General features: G+C 44.2%; 1 protein-coding gene across 2 annotated transcripts in view; it reads right to left on the reverse strand.

The window, feature by feature from the left end:
• LOC148840394 (microtubule-associated tumor suppressor 1 homolog A-like) overlaps positions 1 to 15,202 on the reverse strand; it is a 56,668-nt gene that overhangs the window by 26,043 nt on the left and 15,423 nt on the right. Inside the window, exons 4-5 of one of the 2 annotated variants that reach the window (XM_088918690.1) lie at positions 13,901 to 14,050; positions 11,321 to 11,428 (exon numbers count right to left, since the gene is read on the reverse strand). In XM_088918690.1, coding sequence (XP_088774816.1) covers positions 11,321 to 11,428; positions 13,901 to 14,050 — 258 coding nt within the window. Of the gene's footprint in view, positions 1 to 7,703; positions 8,105 to 11,320; positions 11,429 to 13,900; positions 14,051 to 15,202 lie in introns of those variants that run through there. The other variant, XM_088918679.1, reaches the window with a different exon arrangement.

Here is a 15,202-nt window from a genome sequence, read left to right on the forward strand (position 1 = left end):
GATTCAGAAAACACTCCCCCCGCCCCCCAAAAGAAGGTAAGATGGCTAACTTCCCCCACACCTGAAGAAGACTCCACAACTGAAACGTTATTTTCTCTCTTCTCTTTTCAGCATGGAATAAACCTATTACTTCTTCCTCAACTTCAGAAAAATGGCACTTACAAACAAACCAAGGCTACAGTATAAACATTCTGTTTTGCTTTACATAGAAGAAATCACCCATTGATTTCCATGTGGATATTTAATTTTTTTTTTAGTTATGCAAAGCTCTCCCTTAGGAGAAAACTACTTTAAAGAATAAGCTTCAATTTACTAAAATGCGTCCTTGAAGTTCTTTGGTTCCACCCACAATGCAAACAGAATGAGCTGGCTTATCTATTTGTACTAGGCTATAGTGTGCTTTGGACAAAGATCATTAACCAGTGCTGTCATTGGTGTTACAACACATATATTCGGACAGTCCAGAGCCAGTGCACCTGCTGAAAACACGTTGTGCTCCAAAAACCATGCACCCATCCAAACATCCACCTTAAGTTTACTTTTTGCAGTGTTATGGAGAAAGGAATTATTTTATTCACAGTTGTAACTGCAATAGGACCAATAATTTGTTAATAAAAAGCAAAAAAAATAATTCCGCATTAACGTTATGTTACTGTATGCTGATGTAATATCTAATTTGTCGAGCGGTGATTGCATGGCCTGCACTAACCTCACTAAGTAAAATCGCAATGTTCATTATTTTTTTTGCAATGTCCCCTATTCGCTTTCTTAATACCTGAATACTTGAAATCTAATGTGATCTTGAAAAATCTTTTCAACTTGAAATGTTTTCTCTAGATGTTATCAGTTTGCTGTGGATGTTTCATTTTTCTTGCTTCAAAGCATTCCTCTATTGGCCTCAAGGTAAGTGATGAAGGAGATTCCGCTGTGGAAGACTTGTGTGAACAAGGGAGAACGTGAAAGGTCAAGTCGAAACTCTCAAGCGCTTTCCTTCACTGTACAGTAGTTTAACTGATGCAACGGTCCTGGAAGATCCACATATCGAAATTGCAACAATAATTCAGACATGCTCGATAACTATTTCGGTGAAACAAAAAAAAGTGTTCCTGACATTTTGAGATGCATTTAAGTATTACTCCAGATAATTTGGAAGTGTTTTCCAAAACTCAAAATGCCCAAGTTCCTTGCTTAATTAAGACTTAGACTGGGTGCATGATATTGAATGCAGTCAAGAGCGGAATGTTATAAGAAGAAGAAAAAACAGCAAGAGGCTACAACAAAAGTCAGGCTAAGAGGAAAGTGAATCTTTTTTGCCTTAAGTGGAGAACACTATGAGGGAACTGACTCCAGCATTCACAACCCTCAAAGGGATTGACAAAGACAACTAACTGTTGAAACAAACAAGTGGAAACTACAGGGAAGTGCATTTAAAACCAAGAGGAACAGGATTATGGGTCACGAACCAGGAGAGCTCATCCCCAGCTGAGGGAAAAAAATCCGTTACAGCACTACAGCTGGCAGCCTAACACCGTTTTCCTTTTGGGTCAGGCAGATGATTCAGCGTACACGCATTCAGTTCATTTCCTTAAAATCTTACTTGGATATGATTCATCTAAAAATATGGCTGAGTCATAACAAAACCAGACTTAAGGAGCATTTCCAATTCGAACCAGCATGCTACAAGTAAGAGCTTATCGTTATGGTACCGATTTTGCTGAGGACCTGAAGTGTGACATTTTTGCATTTCTGTGTGTGAGGGGACTAATTCTGAAGTACCCTATAAATATCCTTGATTAGAAAACCAAAACAGCATGAAATAGGTGCTTTGTACAGTACACAGAACAGCAGCTCTAAATTATGTACCATTACTTAACACATCCAAAGACATGCAGCTGCTGAACGGATCCGGTTTACTCCATTAGCTGCCAGAGCTGTGATGATTTTCATTTTCCAAGGATGGGCTCTGTTACTGTGCCCTCTAGTGGAGCATTTGGAATTACAGGCTTGGCATTAGAAACTGTACTTATGTCTCTCCCTCCTACTGCAGGAGAGGGAACTGTAGCAGAAGGACGTATGGATTCAGAAAGCCTTCAGAACCGTCCCGATGCTGGTGTTCACCCAGAACACTACAAAGAGAGTAAACCAGATCTGGTACTGTTAGAACCCGTTACCAGAAGAGTTACTAGCCAAAAACTGTAGTGTAACAAAGGTGGGAATATTTCAAGCTCTGCAAGGTCCTGTTATATACTAGGACGTGAGATTTGTTGCATTTTTGCAGCTAGGACTCCTGAGCTGTGGAGTGAGGAGGAGGAGTACATGGAAACGGGCTCTTTCCACCCCACGCTGCCCCCTCAGGCACACCAGCAGCCCAACAGAGACATGGAAGTCTGACATTTGGACCTACAGGGTCACTGCTTGTTGTTTTATTGGACTTCACCAAAGATACAGAAGCCATACTGAATGGAAGAGATTATGGAAGGTGGAGGGGCAATGCATGTCCTACAGTACACAGACTTCATTGGTTAAAGCCCACAGACTGTGAGCAGGGGAGGTCCTGCTGCTGCATGCCTGAGCCCCCACTTACAGAGCCCACTCGTTTTTAAAGCAGGATGCAAGAGGTCATCAAGTATTAGCAAACAGAGGAGCGTCATGTCTTTTATTCTTTTGTGTCTGATGAACTTTGAGACATCTGTGGGGTCCAATAATTAGAAAAGGGCAAGGTATCCTGCTTCCAGGTTAGTAGGAGGGCATCCAGGTCTCGTGAGGCCTCGCCTCGCTGACATATCCCAGAAACGACACCAGGCAATAACGTCAAGAGGTGAAGGAGGGGGGCCAATTCATCATGAGCATAAAAACCCACGTTCACTCCATGTACAAGAATAACTGTGAACGTAAAGAAGAATAACATGCTCTTTATTACCAGATCCTTGATTGGGCGTCATGAAACTCTTGTGGCGTCAGCTCTGATAGGGATAGTCTGTAGGTCTCTATCCCTGAATGTAACCGTTCTCCAGGTGTAATACTATACCCCTCAGTGGATTGTGAAAGACACAAAGAGACCCGTAAAGCAGTTGTGCACCACGCTACCCTAGAAACCAGTGCAGATGTCCTGGGGATTAATTACGCCCAGGCACTGCAATCATAATCATCAGCCTTCTGCCTGGAGACTGCCTCAATTAATTAAACCGAGTCAAGAACACCGATAACACAACACTGTTTCAGCTCAGAGAGGGCGGCTACGACGTGTTCCACGTGTAGTGGAAGCATCCATAAATCATGAATGCTTCCCAAAATATATGGAATTTCATTATTCAGGAGACACAGACTGTATAAGACTTTGTTGCTCTTTGTACGATCTCCCATGTACAATCCAGCTCCTGCAATTCACATTTACACAGCTTTAGCCGTGTACACACATACACACACACACGTGACTCATGTAATCATAAAATTGATTAATCTGGACACGTTGAAGAAAAATATTTTTTTTTTAATTCTGGCCTGAGGAAAAAGATCCACTACAAAAAAGGAATTAAAAAAGTCAACTGATGCAGAATTAAATCCTACACAGCTCGGTCATCTTTACCCCATTAATTATTTAAAGAACCTTGAAAAGGAAAAATGTCTTTCTAATGGGCTTGCCTGTGTGAAGCATTTTCCGATAGCTACAGTGAAAGTCTAATTCCGTTACAAAACGGCACCGACGTACAGCAGTATTATGGCTCCAGTCAGTCCCTATGATACCTAAAACAGAAGGACAGCAAGACAAGCAACATTACGCCAATATAAATGATGTTTATGATATTTAGGAGGATGGATTTATATCAGCTACAGATTAAAATCAAATTTGTTTTTCTTCTGATCTCTTGTTCCAAGGGTCTACCGCTTGTACTGCATCTCAGCGAGGATCTTTAACTTGCAGCCAACTCCCGTACGCGGATGGCAGAACAATAAACTGAGCTGACAATAGCGGTCTTTCTGCTGTGGAGCTGGCGGGGAATGGCACTTCTGTCCCAAGGAGAGGAAGATTTGCAGGAGACAAGGATTCATTGCGATTACAGGGACATTCTTACCACTGTATTAAATGACTGGCATCCACTGAGTTAAAATGAAAATTTAAATTGAATGCAGCTCCTCAAGAGCAGCGTATTAAAGGATTTTGGGAAACTAATTATGATCCAAGACCAGCATTTTAAAGAAGCCATGAAAATCAAGTTTTTCCAGATATTTGAGAACAATTCGGGACGTTTGGTCTAGCTGAATACAAATCGAAAACCTTCCATCAGTACGAGTCACAGGCTCCAAGAATCACTTGGTTACCATGTTTTACCATGTTTGTGCTCCATGCCCTTTGTTTATCTTACAGATATGTACTGTTAATGTAGAAATAAAACTGGGAAGTGGACTTAGAATAAAACAGCAGAGCACAAAAACCTGTACCAAACCATCCTTCAGACTTAGTAAAGGTTATGCAGAATTGTTCACACAACAGGAATGCAAAGACCAAAGAGACTGTACATGATCATACATTTCTATACCGTCTTTTATCTCAGTTATTGTAAAGCACATATTACATTAAATATATTTGTTGATAAGTAAAACAATGTATTGTTATATATATATAAAAATATACATTGTTCATATGTTGGGCTGACACTACACTCTTGCACAGCGAGATCAATGAAAATGGCGTGAAATGTCTATATTGAAAGCGATGATCCTGTGCTGTTTAAGAGACGGAGCATCTCCAGATACACTCGTTAACAAGAATTTCAGTTCATACCTGCGCTTCACGTTCATAACATGGGGATATGCTCATTCTCGCTGTATAAAAGTACCCAATTGTGCAGATAAGACTATGGTGTTTAAGTAGAATGTGAACAATGCAGAACAAAATCAAAATGGATTGTTTGGCACAGAAAAACACTCATCTATCTTTTCCGCCTTCCCTTTTGAATAAAGAAAAACTCTAAATAGGAGGAGAGATTGAAGAGTTTGAAATGACACTTCTTGCTGCATTGGGTTTCAGATCATTTCCCCAGGGATACCACATACTGTGCAGAATTCTCTAGCAGAAGACAAACGGCAGGACAGTCCCATCCTGGTCTTGGAGGGCTGCGTGTCCACAGGGTCCACTTACTGCACGGCACTTAAGGAGCTAAATCAGCTCATCGCTGGCTGAACCGCTCCAATTCATCCGCTTTTCCCAGAAGGTGCTGCTACTTTACAGAGACCTAGCAATCCTGCAGAGGCCCTGGTCCTTCAGCACCAGGGCCGGACACCCCAGGTGTCCAGTGAAACAATTCATGATCTTCATGCGAAAGAGCATACATTTTAAATGTTTCTTTGCCTATAAGCAATACATAGACTGTGGCACAGAGACTCGTACAGTCTCTAAATGAGGATTCAAGCTGAGCGCCAATAACTGCATCATTTTGCCTGTTGTTTTGGGTTTCTACTCGAAGAAGAAAAGAACACTGCAGGCTCCTTGAATGATGAACTGAGGTTATTCAGCATCTCGGATTAACTGAAACCCCTCAATTAATTCTCGCTCTCATTTCCAAACGCATTACTCACTGCATATTCCCCATATCCTATCTAAGACCGTCAAACAGTTTCTGCATCTTTTAAATATTAACAGATTAAGGTAACTACACGGCTGGCTTGCTCATACAGTTACACACAGGAACATCACACTGTGTGTTTATCGATACCACCTCCCTTCTAATCTACTTATTCTGCAGCCGATTAGTTTTTTTGTAAAGACTTGATGGCATCACTCCCTCATCAGGTGGAGTTAGATTGTATTACGTTTTTATGCAATCTGCGTTTGGGGAGTATTTCAACAAAACAGTCGGTGCTGTGGGAATCAGCAGTCATCTGCAGGAATTCCTTTTGATAGCAGCTAGCAACACAAAGTAAATTTTTGGATTAGATGAGGGATTCACTGGGATTATAATACCATGGAAACCAAAGTCCTTAGATCAGTTTTAATTCCTAAAAATGATACACTGACTGATAATACCACAGGAAAAGCATGTCTTAAAGTTTTCCTGCGCTTTAAAAAGAAATTTGCAGCTTAATCCAGATTTAAGTCAAGCAGGCAGTTTGCAGCATTGTACTGTAAAGACCCCATCATTACCATGGTAACGTCACCGGCCATGCCCTAAGCACGGTCACGGTATTTATTTTTACATCTCGGCATGCAGTCAAAGCGTCATGGAGCACTCAAGCGGGCTGAGGCCTCTAGTCCAGACATCACCAGGGCGAAAATCCGCCTCTGTCCTTCTGAGGTTCCTGTGGTGCCGTCTGCCCACGATACAGCAACCCTCACAGCCATCTGCACTCTCCCCTTCCACCTCGGAGTCGGCCTTCAGAGATGCTCAGTTCAAGAAAACACCGGACGCTTGTGTGATACCAGTTAATGCCATTTATGCCCATGTTACAGACTGGGGACTTACAGTAAGCAAAATTTTTTTAAAAAAATGAATCCATTCCAAACCGAGGAAATGACTGTCTCTGTGGAAACAGCCTAATGGTTTTAAAATGTGGTCATTTATCATGATCATATACGGTCCTCACGTTCTTTCAAAAGAAAAACAATGAGTCAGTAAGACGGCAGAAAGCACAAAAATGTGCCCCTCATCACTGAACCACCAAATATGGCTGGAAGTTTAAAGGACAGGAACTCGCTTGCCAGTACATTCTGAGGAATCTGAACGGCAATGCAAAACTACTAATCCATCCTCAGATATTCCACATCTGTTCCATCGAAATCTTTCACTGACCCAAATTGTGTTAAAAACTCCTCGGTCTGCCCACCACTCTGCATCACAAAACCCGAACAAAGAGCTTTTTATCTGCTTGTGTGAAAGTACACCGATGATTTAGAGAATTACAGATCTGAGCAGAAACAAACAGTGAAGTCCCCCAAATTCATTACCATAACCGATATGAATTCAGATAATCCCCTTAAATCTTTTACAGCGTTACTTCAAATCTCTTCTAAATCACTCCTACATGAACTTTTAATAAAGTCACTGGTCCCTTTAGAGGAACATGGAATGCCCGATACTTCCAGTTCTTCCCCCCCTTTCAGAAGTATGCATTCTTCTCATATTTTCACTGCATCTCATCATAGGAGCACAATGCTTTTAGCCTGGAGATTCTGTACAGAGATCTGAAGAGAAACCGTTAGCTTTTTTTTCCCCCCTGGGTATGTATCCTCTCAAATTAGTGCTCGGGAGAACGAGCAGCCTCACTTCAGCCTGGTGAACAGAGGCTCTGCTAACCTACATTCTATGCTCCAGAGAAGTAGCTCCCTAACCCTTAAAGATGGAGCATGTAAAAAAAAACAGCTAACATGACACAGCAGCTCTTTAAAAACACAACTACACATTGCCTACCTTAAGATTATTTTCACTGTATTTTGTGATGGAACTTTTTTCCCCCTCACGCATTTAAGCACATCTTAAAAGTATTAAAGAGGCAATTACCAAGCCGTTTCAGTTTGCATGCCGGGAGGGAGAGAAGATGCCTGTGTGATGCGTGACAAACAGGTTACCATGCAGGACAAGCACAAAAAGAAAAGCAAGCATCCTGAGAGCCGCCTCTCACACTCCCCTCTCACTCCTCTCTCGCCTTGCGAGCGGCACTGCCAGGCCGTGCACCCCGAGCGGCGCGACGGCGGATACCGTACAGACCTGTCTGGAACACGATCGTGCTCTTCCTGCATCCCGGCAGGAGCTGCAGGTTCCGGAGGAGCCCCTTCGCCGTCAGCCGCACGTGGATATTGGACAGGGAAAATCTCGGAGACCATAACATCTCTCTCTCTTGCTGCCGACGGGCAATACCCGACCCCCCCTCTCCGAGAAGAAAAAGCACATAAACAGCCCCGGGGCGCTACCGCATGCCAGGAGTCTCGCACTCTAACACATTCCCGAGTGAGGTCCGGGCACGGCGCTGGGGAGCCCACAGAGAAATTAACAATGGCACTCCATCACAGGAGCCCCACGCCTCGTCCCGCCGTCAATCCCTCGGTTCAGTCCTCTGGTTTCAGCACCCTTCCCCTCTGGTTCGATTCACACACAGACAAAGCTGAAGTGCATCGCTGTGTTCATCAGGCTTAGCATATTCAGTGAGAAGCAGTGATGCTGTGGGGAGGGGGGTGGGAGGAGTAAGAATGGGGTCTGGAGTGGGTGGTCTTGGAGGCTGAACTGAATTTCTAATGCTCCCAGACTGAAAAAGAAAAACAACAAGCCAGCAGACAGCAATAACCCGGCTCTACACTGACATGAGGAAAGGCAACTGGACCCACGTTCTGTAGCACAGCTGCCCAAATAGCATGCATGCATGCACGCACACACACACACACGTCGTGCACTGCATCAGAAGAAACGCGTGAGGTCTCAGAGGAAATCCAGCCCCAGCGTACACGAGGGCCTTTATCCCCAGAAAAACAGCCGACAGCTTCCAGAAATACTGAACCAGAATCCAACGACACACGACACCCTCAGTAGTAAGCAGACATAAGCATTCCACAATATCACTCACGATCTAGAGTAAATGGCGAAGCTTTTAAGTGCTTATTAAAATTCAGTGGATTTAGAGTGATGATGTGCCTGTGGGATGGAACAGGATTTGAGCTTATACCGTCTCTGTAGATGTCAGGGAAATGCTGGCAAAAGCGTTTCAGTCAAATCTGCATCACCCTTCACACTGCAGCTGTAGAACCAGAAGTAATAAAAACAGGGCTGCTGACTGTGCCAAGAGCCCGTCCACAGCTTTCATACAAATGCCCAACTAAATGATTTATCTCCTATCCTGTGCCGCATAATCAGAAAACAAACCGGCGTTCATGCTTTGCACTGATGGCCTAAAAATCATGTACAGCACTATATTACAGTAGGTTAGCATTATGCTACATTGACTGGCTGCCAAAATGTGTTTGAATAGAATCACATCACCTACAATACATAGAGGAATAAGAACCGATTGAATTTTGAAAGCTGTTACAGTACCTGTGTTTCATTTAAAAAAAAAGCAAAAAACATGAACAAAGAACATGAACAAAACTAATGTGCAGACGGCAAAACAGGAAATAACTGGAATGCTTCATCAGTTTTATGGGTTTCTTAAAATTGAAATGTGGTGTGTGGTGGTGACAATTCAGAAAATGCCAAGTCTGGAAAAAAATGAAGTTTAGAATTTAGCATTGCTGGTTTTCATTCCTAGGGACAACTCGGTTATTCAACTGAACCCAGTCTTTACCCACTTAATCAAGATTAACACTGTGAGCCGTTTATTATCAAACTTTAAAGACATATGGAGAGGCATAAAAAAAAAACAGCAAATGGCAGTCGCAGTGCTTTTGTGTTGCGTTTTTCCCTGCCTCTGGATCCATCATCCCAGAAGAACTGGGGCTGGAGGCGCTCTTTCTCTTGAAAGCTTCTCGACTTCATGTAAAGGATTGAGACTTTAAATTCACACAAAGGCTGCGAAACAGCCATACAACAGGGCACCAAGGCGCACAAATTAAAGTCGAGTGGCGACATTGCGCTTAACCCACGACTGAGCGCCTGATAAAACTGAACTGAAGGGAGGAAGCTGTATATAAATTCTGCAGCCCGTAATCTGGGTCACCCGCCTCTGGAACTGAAATCAAACGCGCGGGAATGAGGCGCTTCCCATTCCGCACAGACAAGAGCCGGCTCCCCACATCACGCTCACGAGAGCCGAGGACAGGTGGCAAACGAGAGGAGGCCACTCAGCCCACCAAACGGCCTTTCTTCTACAGAACACCCGCGCGGAGGAACGGTTTGTGCGCCGAGCGGCCATCATGCAGTTGCGCAACAACGCGACGGCCTTTTCTTAAGCGGACTTTTAGCTCCCGCTTTCTTTATTTCGAACTTTTGGAGCTGCTGAATATCGAGGCGCCTCGCCGAGACAAACGTGGCGCCGGCGGAGGAGTAAGTGCCAGTCCCCCATGCCCCCCCCCCCACGCCGAGGCTGTCCGACGTTCGGCCATCTCGTGCGCTGCGAGGCCCTCAGAGCCCACAGCCCAGCTGGCGTCGGGCAGAGGACTGAAGCAGCTCCTGCTCACGATACCGCAAGCTTACCCACGCCCAGGGAGCCCCGACGGACCACAGGAAAGACGACCGTGTTCTGGCACACTCAAGCCCGCCTATCTGAACTGACCACTGGCACTCGGTCTCCGATGGGCAAGCGAACTGCCCACTGCATGGTGGGGCTCAACCAGTTTCATCTACCTGCATCCCAGGTGTGCAGCCCATCTGCACAACACTGTCTTTGCCGGCATAGTAATCTTACATGCCCAACCATGCACTCTCTCAGAGGTTCTCCTCTGCAGTGCTGCCCGATGCGAGACTGCCAACACAGTGGTATCAGACGAGGTCCACCCTGACTTTCTGAACATCTCTGTTAGGTTAAAAGCTGTTTGTGCTGCACTGTTTCACAAAAAGCAGGGAGGAATAGAGATTGCATTATGTCAAAGGCTGGATAATTCATGTTAAATTACAAATTCATTGCAACAGTATGCAAGAAAACGAGATCACTGCCTGACGCTTCTAGTTTAAAATGCATGATACTAATTTCCTTGTATGTCACAATTATGACTGGTAGCTTAAACTATCCAGACACGAAGCGTGTTTGCTGAGTGGGTGTTTCTGAACAGACCACGCTTTTCAGGAAAGTGCTGAGAAAACAGGGTTACAGCAGAGTTCCATCTGTCACGCGAAAGAAGAAATTGTTTTCTTCTTAGTAATATTTCAAGTCTTTTAAAAAGTTCCCCTGACCTGCACCCACACCCTAGGAAACAATTCTTTCTGTGTTCCCCCCATACACTGGAATTATTTCACATAAAACCATCTGATTTTTTTACACATAAATGTAAGATACTTGCCGCTGGACCTCGAGCAGGGTGCGAGAGAATTACAGAACCTGCAACTGTGACCTGCTGTGTGACACGTTAATAAAGAGGACTTGCAACACTCATGCAGGTTTTCCCCAGCACCAACAAATCTTTTATATCGGAAAGTGTAAGAAAAACAGGAATGTACGTTTTTCTAACACTACTATAACACTCTAAAGCTGGGTGGGACAGTTTTTTTTAAATGTTTTCTTAAAAATGTTTTTTAACCCAGTTCAAGTGGAACTACAATTCTGTCAAAGAACATTCTACACGTTGACTTCTGTGGACAACAGAGCGAGACTACAGCCAGTCTAGACCCTCTCATTGCAATTATACAGGCGAACACAGTACTCCCAACAGACCCGCTGGAATGGAGAAAGAGCACGTTACCTGTGGGACGTACTTGTCTACTGGAAACATTGGAAGATGACTTGGGCGTCTGACTCGTCGAAGTGGCTCTTGAAGGGTTTTGAGCTTGAAAGGCTGAGGTCTTGCTTCCTGGAGAGAGGACGAGGAGCGACATTAACATGCTGATGAAGCCCTCATTACTGCTGTGAAATCCATGCATCTCCTCCTCCACATCAGTAAACTGCAGCCAGCAGTCATCATTTCAGAAGCATCTCCAGTGAATTATGTACATGGAACCAAATTCATGGCTGTTCTACTATAGGAGCAAAGCCTACAGTATGCATGCATTTCACTTTACCAACATTGTCTCTGTTTAAAAGAAACTCATGACAGTATATTCTTATAGTCCAGAAGACTATCTTACAAGAACACATTTAAGTACAATAAAAAACAGTTCAAACAGCCACATGAACAGATGAATGGATTTTGAATTAATGACAAGAATCCCAGTCTGAAACGGGAAATTTGTACATGACACAGTACTGGAGTTAAACCAGAAAAAGCACTAGTTTCTGGAGTAGTGCCACAGCGCCCAGGCCTGCATTAGTACAGGCAGCGATGCCAGTGCAGTTTTAAAATGTGGGGTGAAAAGTGCGGCTCCTGGGAAAGCAGGTCACATGACAAGAGCTTGGAAATCCTGCCCATCATCATGCAGGCTTGAGGCAGTGTCGCTTCCTGATGGATTGACAGCCAAGGACATCACAGCATGTCAACACTAGACTGGATGACTACTGCATTAGTTAACGTTTCATTTTCGCGCAAAAGCTATTAATGTATAATGTGTAATATTCTCACTCACTACTTCTAATACTGTATACATAACTAAGAAAGCTAAAATGTTCCTCCATAGCATGGCTTTTTGTAGCCAAGGACATGCATACAGTAGGATGCCAATGTTTTCACAGCAGGGGAAAAGTAAAATCCAACATTTGCTTGAAATCAAGTTGCCCTGAACACATGAAAGGGATAACCATTACATGTTATTACAGTAACTACACCTAATCAATGACTTTTTCTTCAATGTCTAGCGGCTTTCATTAGAGTAAAGTTGTTGCAATCTTAGCACACAGCAGATTGTCTCCCACCTACAAGAAAAGGCGGTTCATCTTCCCTGTGTGGGTTGAGACGGTTTCAATGTGAAACTGCAGTTTTTGGAAGGAAAATGCACCCGTTATGCAAGTGAGATGAGGGCAGATTAAAAAAATATATATATCTTACAGATATTTTACAACAGATTTGTACCTCAGCAGTACCAGTTCTCCAACAGCCTAGCTAACTTTCAACTTGCATCATGTTCCAGAGACTAATGTGGCACTCCAGGTTATACCCTCCTGAGAAAGCCCATGGCAGACATAACTGGAAATTACTACTGAATAATTTGAGGGCAGAAAGACTGTCCAACAGATACATTTCTTTGAACAGATTCACCCTAGCTAACTAGAATAGTCTGACAAATTTGCATATTGAACCATAAACGTACAGACATCTTCAAAATGAGATCAGGCGAGCTTTAAGGGACCGTCTGGAGGGATTAGGGAAGCTTTCTTTGGCGTCTGTGCTGCTTGTACAGCATCACAGCATGTCTAATCATCTGCAGCAGAAACGACCTCAACAGCTCAGTCATCTGCAGCGAATTACTCCGAGCTGTACCACGGATGTCAGCAAAATGCAAAACAACCTCTCTTGCCGTTTGAAAGTTGTGGATTCTGGGAAAGGGGAAAATCCTTAACAAAAAAAAAAAACAGACCATTATACCATTACAGCTTCCGTAAAGAGCCCTCTGTCCTGTCTGCCAGGCATTTCTTATGATGAATATCTGTTTTACTGTGACCACAGCGGGGGAAAAAAAGAAAACAGGCAGGCAAAAGACTTTGAAAAGACTCAGAACTGCTCGGGCCAGGAGGATTAAGAAAAATTAAGATGTCATACTGTTCTAGAAGTCTTTTGTGCAAAGAAAAAAGCATTGCCGACATTCCCCCCTCCTGCAAAAACACACTCTCTGGTGCAAGGCAGGTGAGGCAAGTTACCTGTTACCAGTGGCGGCCCAGGAACCAGAGCAGTGTAGATCGAGCTCCAAACCAGTTCCATGCACCCCTCGCACCCGAGGCCGTCACCAGAGGTGGTTACCAACAGCACGGTGACGGCTCGCGTTAAGGCACTCCAGCCCTGGCACGCAGTCGTTCATAAAGACGTGTAAGTGACGAAGCTGTAAAAGCCTGGCACCCAGCTCAGTGTCGCGGCGCAGCTCGTCCCCACCGGTTACCATCCCTGAGCGCAGAGTCGCTTTAGCGTGCCTGACACCCGCGCACGCCTGAGACAGCCGTGGGACACGCTCGAGCGGTTCCCTGGTTAGGCGCACACGTAAAGCGCATGATAACGTTACAGACAGTACTTCATTCGCTAGTGCCTATTTTTTTTTTTTTTTAGAGTTTTTCCTCACGTGGGTTTCTTCTGTTAAGGCGGATCGTTCCAAGGTTTCGCGGCTCGTTTTGGCCACAGTCGCGACCCCTGTTCCCAGCTGCAGTACGGAGGCCCGTTCGCGGCCCTTTCTCCTGGGCTTACCTGCTGCTGGGGTCCTGGCGGTAACCAAGGGGGTCCTGTGTCGTGCCCCGGGAGGTCTTCCTAATGGGGTGCGCGCAGCACTGTGGGGCCCAGCTGACGCTGCAGACTGTGAAGGTTTGTGCTCCTGTTTGCAGCCGACGGGAGGCGCGGCTGGAACAGAGGAGAACAGGCACCCCGTCACACCAATGACTTCCCTGCTGCATGAGGAATAGCAGAAGTCAGTGAGGACAGCGCCCTGCACGGGCAGCAGTAACTCAACCGGCGATTTTGGGTCATTTCAGATAGGCCATATAAGCCTACTGGCACGTGGGAAATTTAAATTAAAAAATGAAAACCCCAAAACAGAACAGAGATTTGCTTAATACCAGATTTCATTAAAATACGGCATTTTAAAAGGAGGATTTAACCACGCAAAGATTCACAGCAGTAAAGCGCAAAGCTTATGGAATTAATATTCTGTGCAACTCCAACAGAAACAAGGTGAATAAACATTCCGAATGACAGACAGGGAGGCTGTTAAATGTTAGTTTTATGCTAAAGGATAAACAAACATCAAATGCATAGTTCTGACAGAAGACAGACAAGCATTTCTCCCTTCTTATATTACTACCATTAAAACCAAACGACAAATGGAAGAACTGAAAAAAAATCTCTTAATCATTACTTTCTGTAAATTAAGGTTTAATCACATATTGCAAATTACGCAATTATTGCAAACTGCCCAGTAAGCTGCTATTTTAAGTGTAAAATTTCTATCAGTGAGGAGAACGCTACATAACAGAACTGATTAAAAATAGCTGCTACTGATGTTCATGTCTTCTATTGTTTCATCATCTACAGGGATGCTTTATGCCTGCGAGGCAACACGTGCTCTGATCCGTTTGCAGTTGCTCCCTTATTTATGCTGAAGAATCTAGAGCAGCAGCAGAAACAGTAATGATGAGGAACACAAATCACTGCACTGGAGTGTTTGATTCAAAGCAGTACACCGAGGACATTCTATCAGACAGGCGCAGTTTACTGTGGCTTTGCACGTGATGAATGCCCCTCAGGAATTTACCTGGACCAAGTAAGATCTTTGGGACCAAGTGAAGGTTATCATTATTAACAGAGATCCTGTCACTTTATTTTGTTTTTCAATTGCCAGGAACTCTAGTGTTCCTGGCTAACAAAGGAATGACAATCTACACAGTGCGATGAGCACGCCTATTAACAAGGTTATTTCACAGCGGGTTCCTGCACCTGCTTGGGCAACCAGGAAGGAGTTTACCAAGACCAGCGGAGAAAATTAATCTATGGCAC

This window comes from Atractosteus spatula, chromosome 1, assembly GCF_055471065.1.
Source record: "Atractosteus spatula isolate fAtrSpa1 chromosome 1, fAtrSpa1.hap1, whole genome shotgun sequence".
Classification (NCBI taxonomy): Eukaryota; Metazoa; Chordata; class Actinopteri; order Semionotiformes; family Lepisosteidae; genus Atractosteus; species Atractosteus spatula.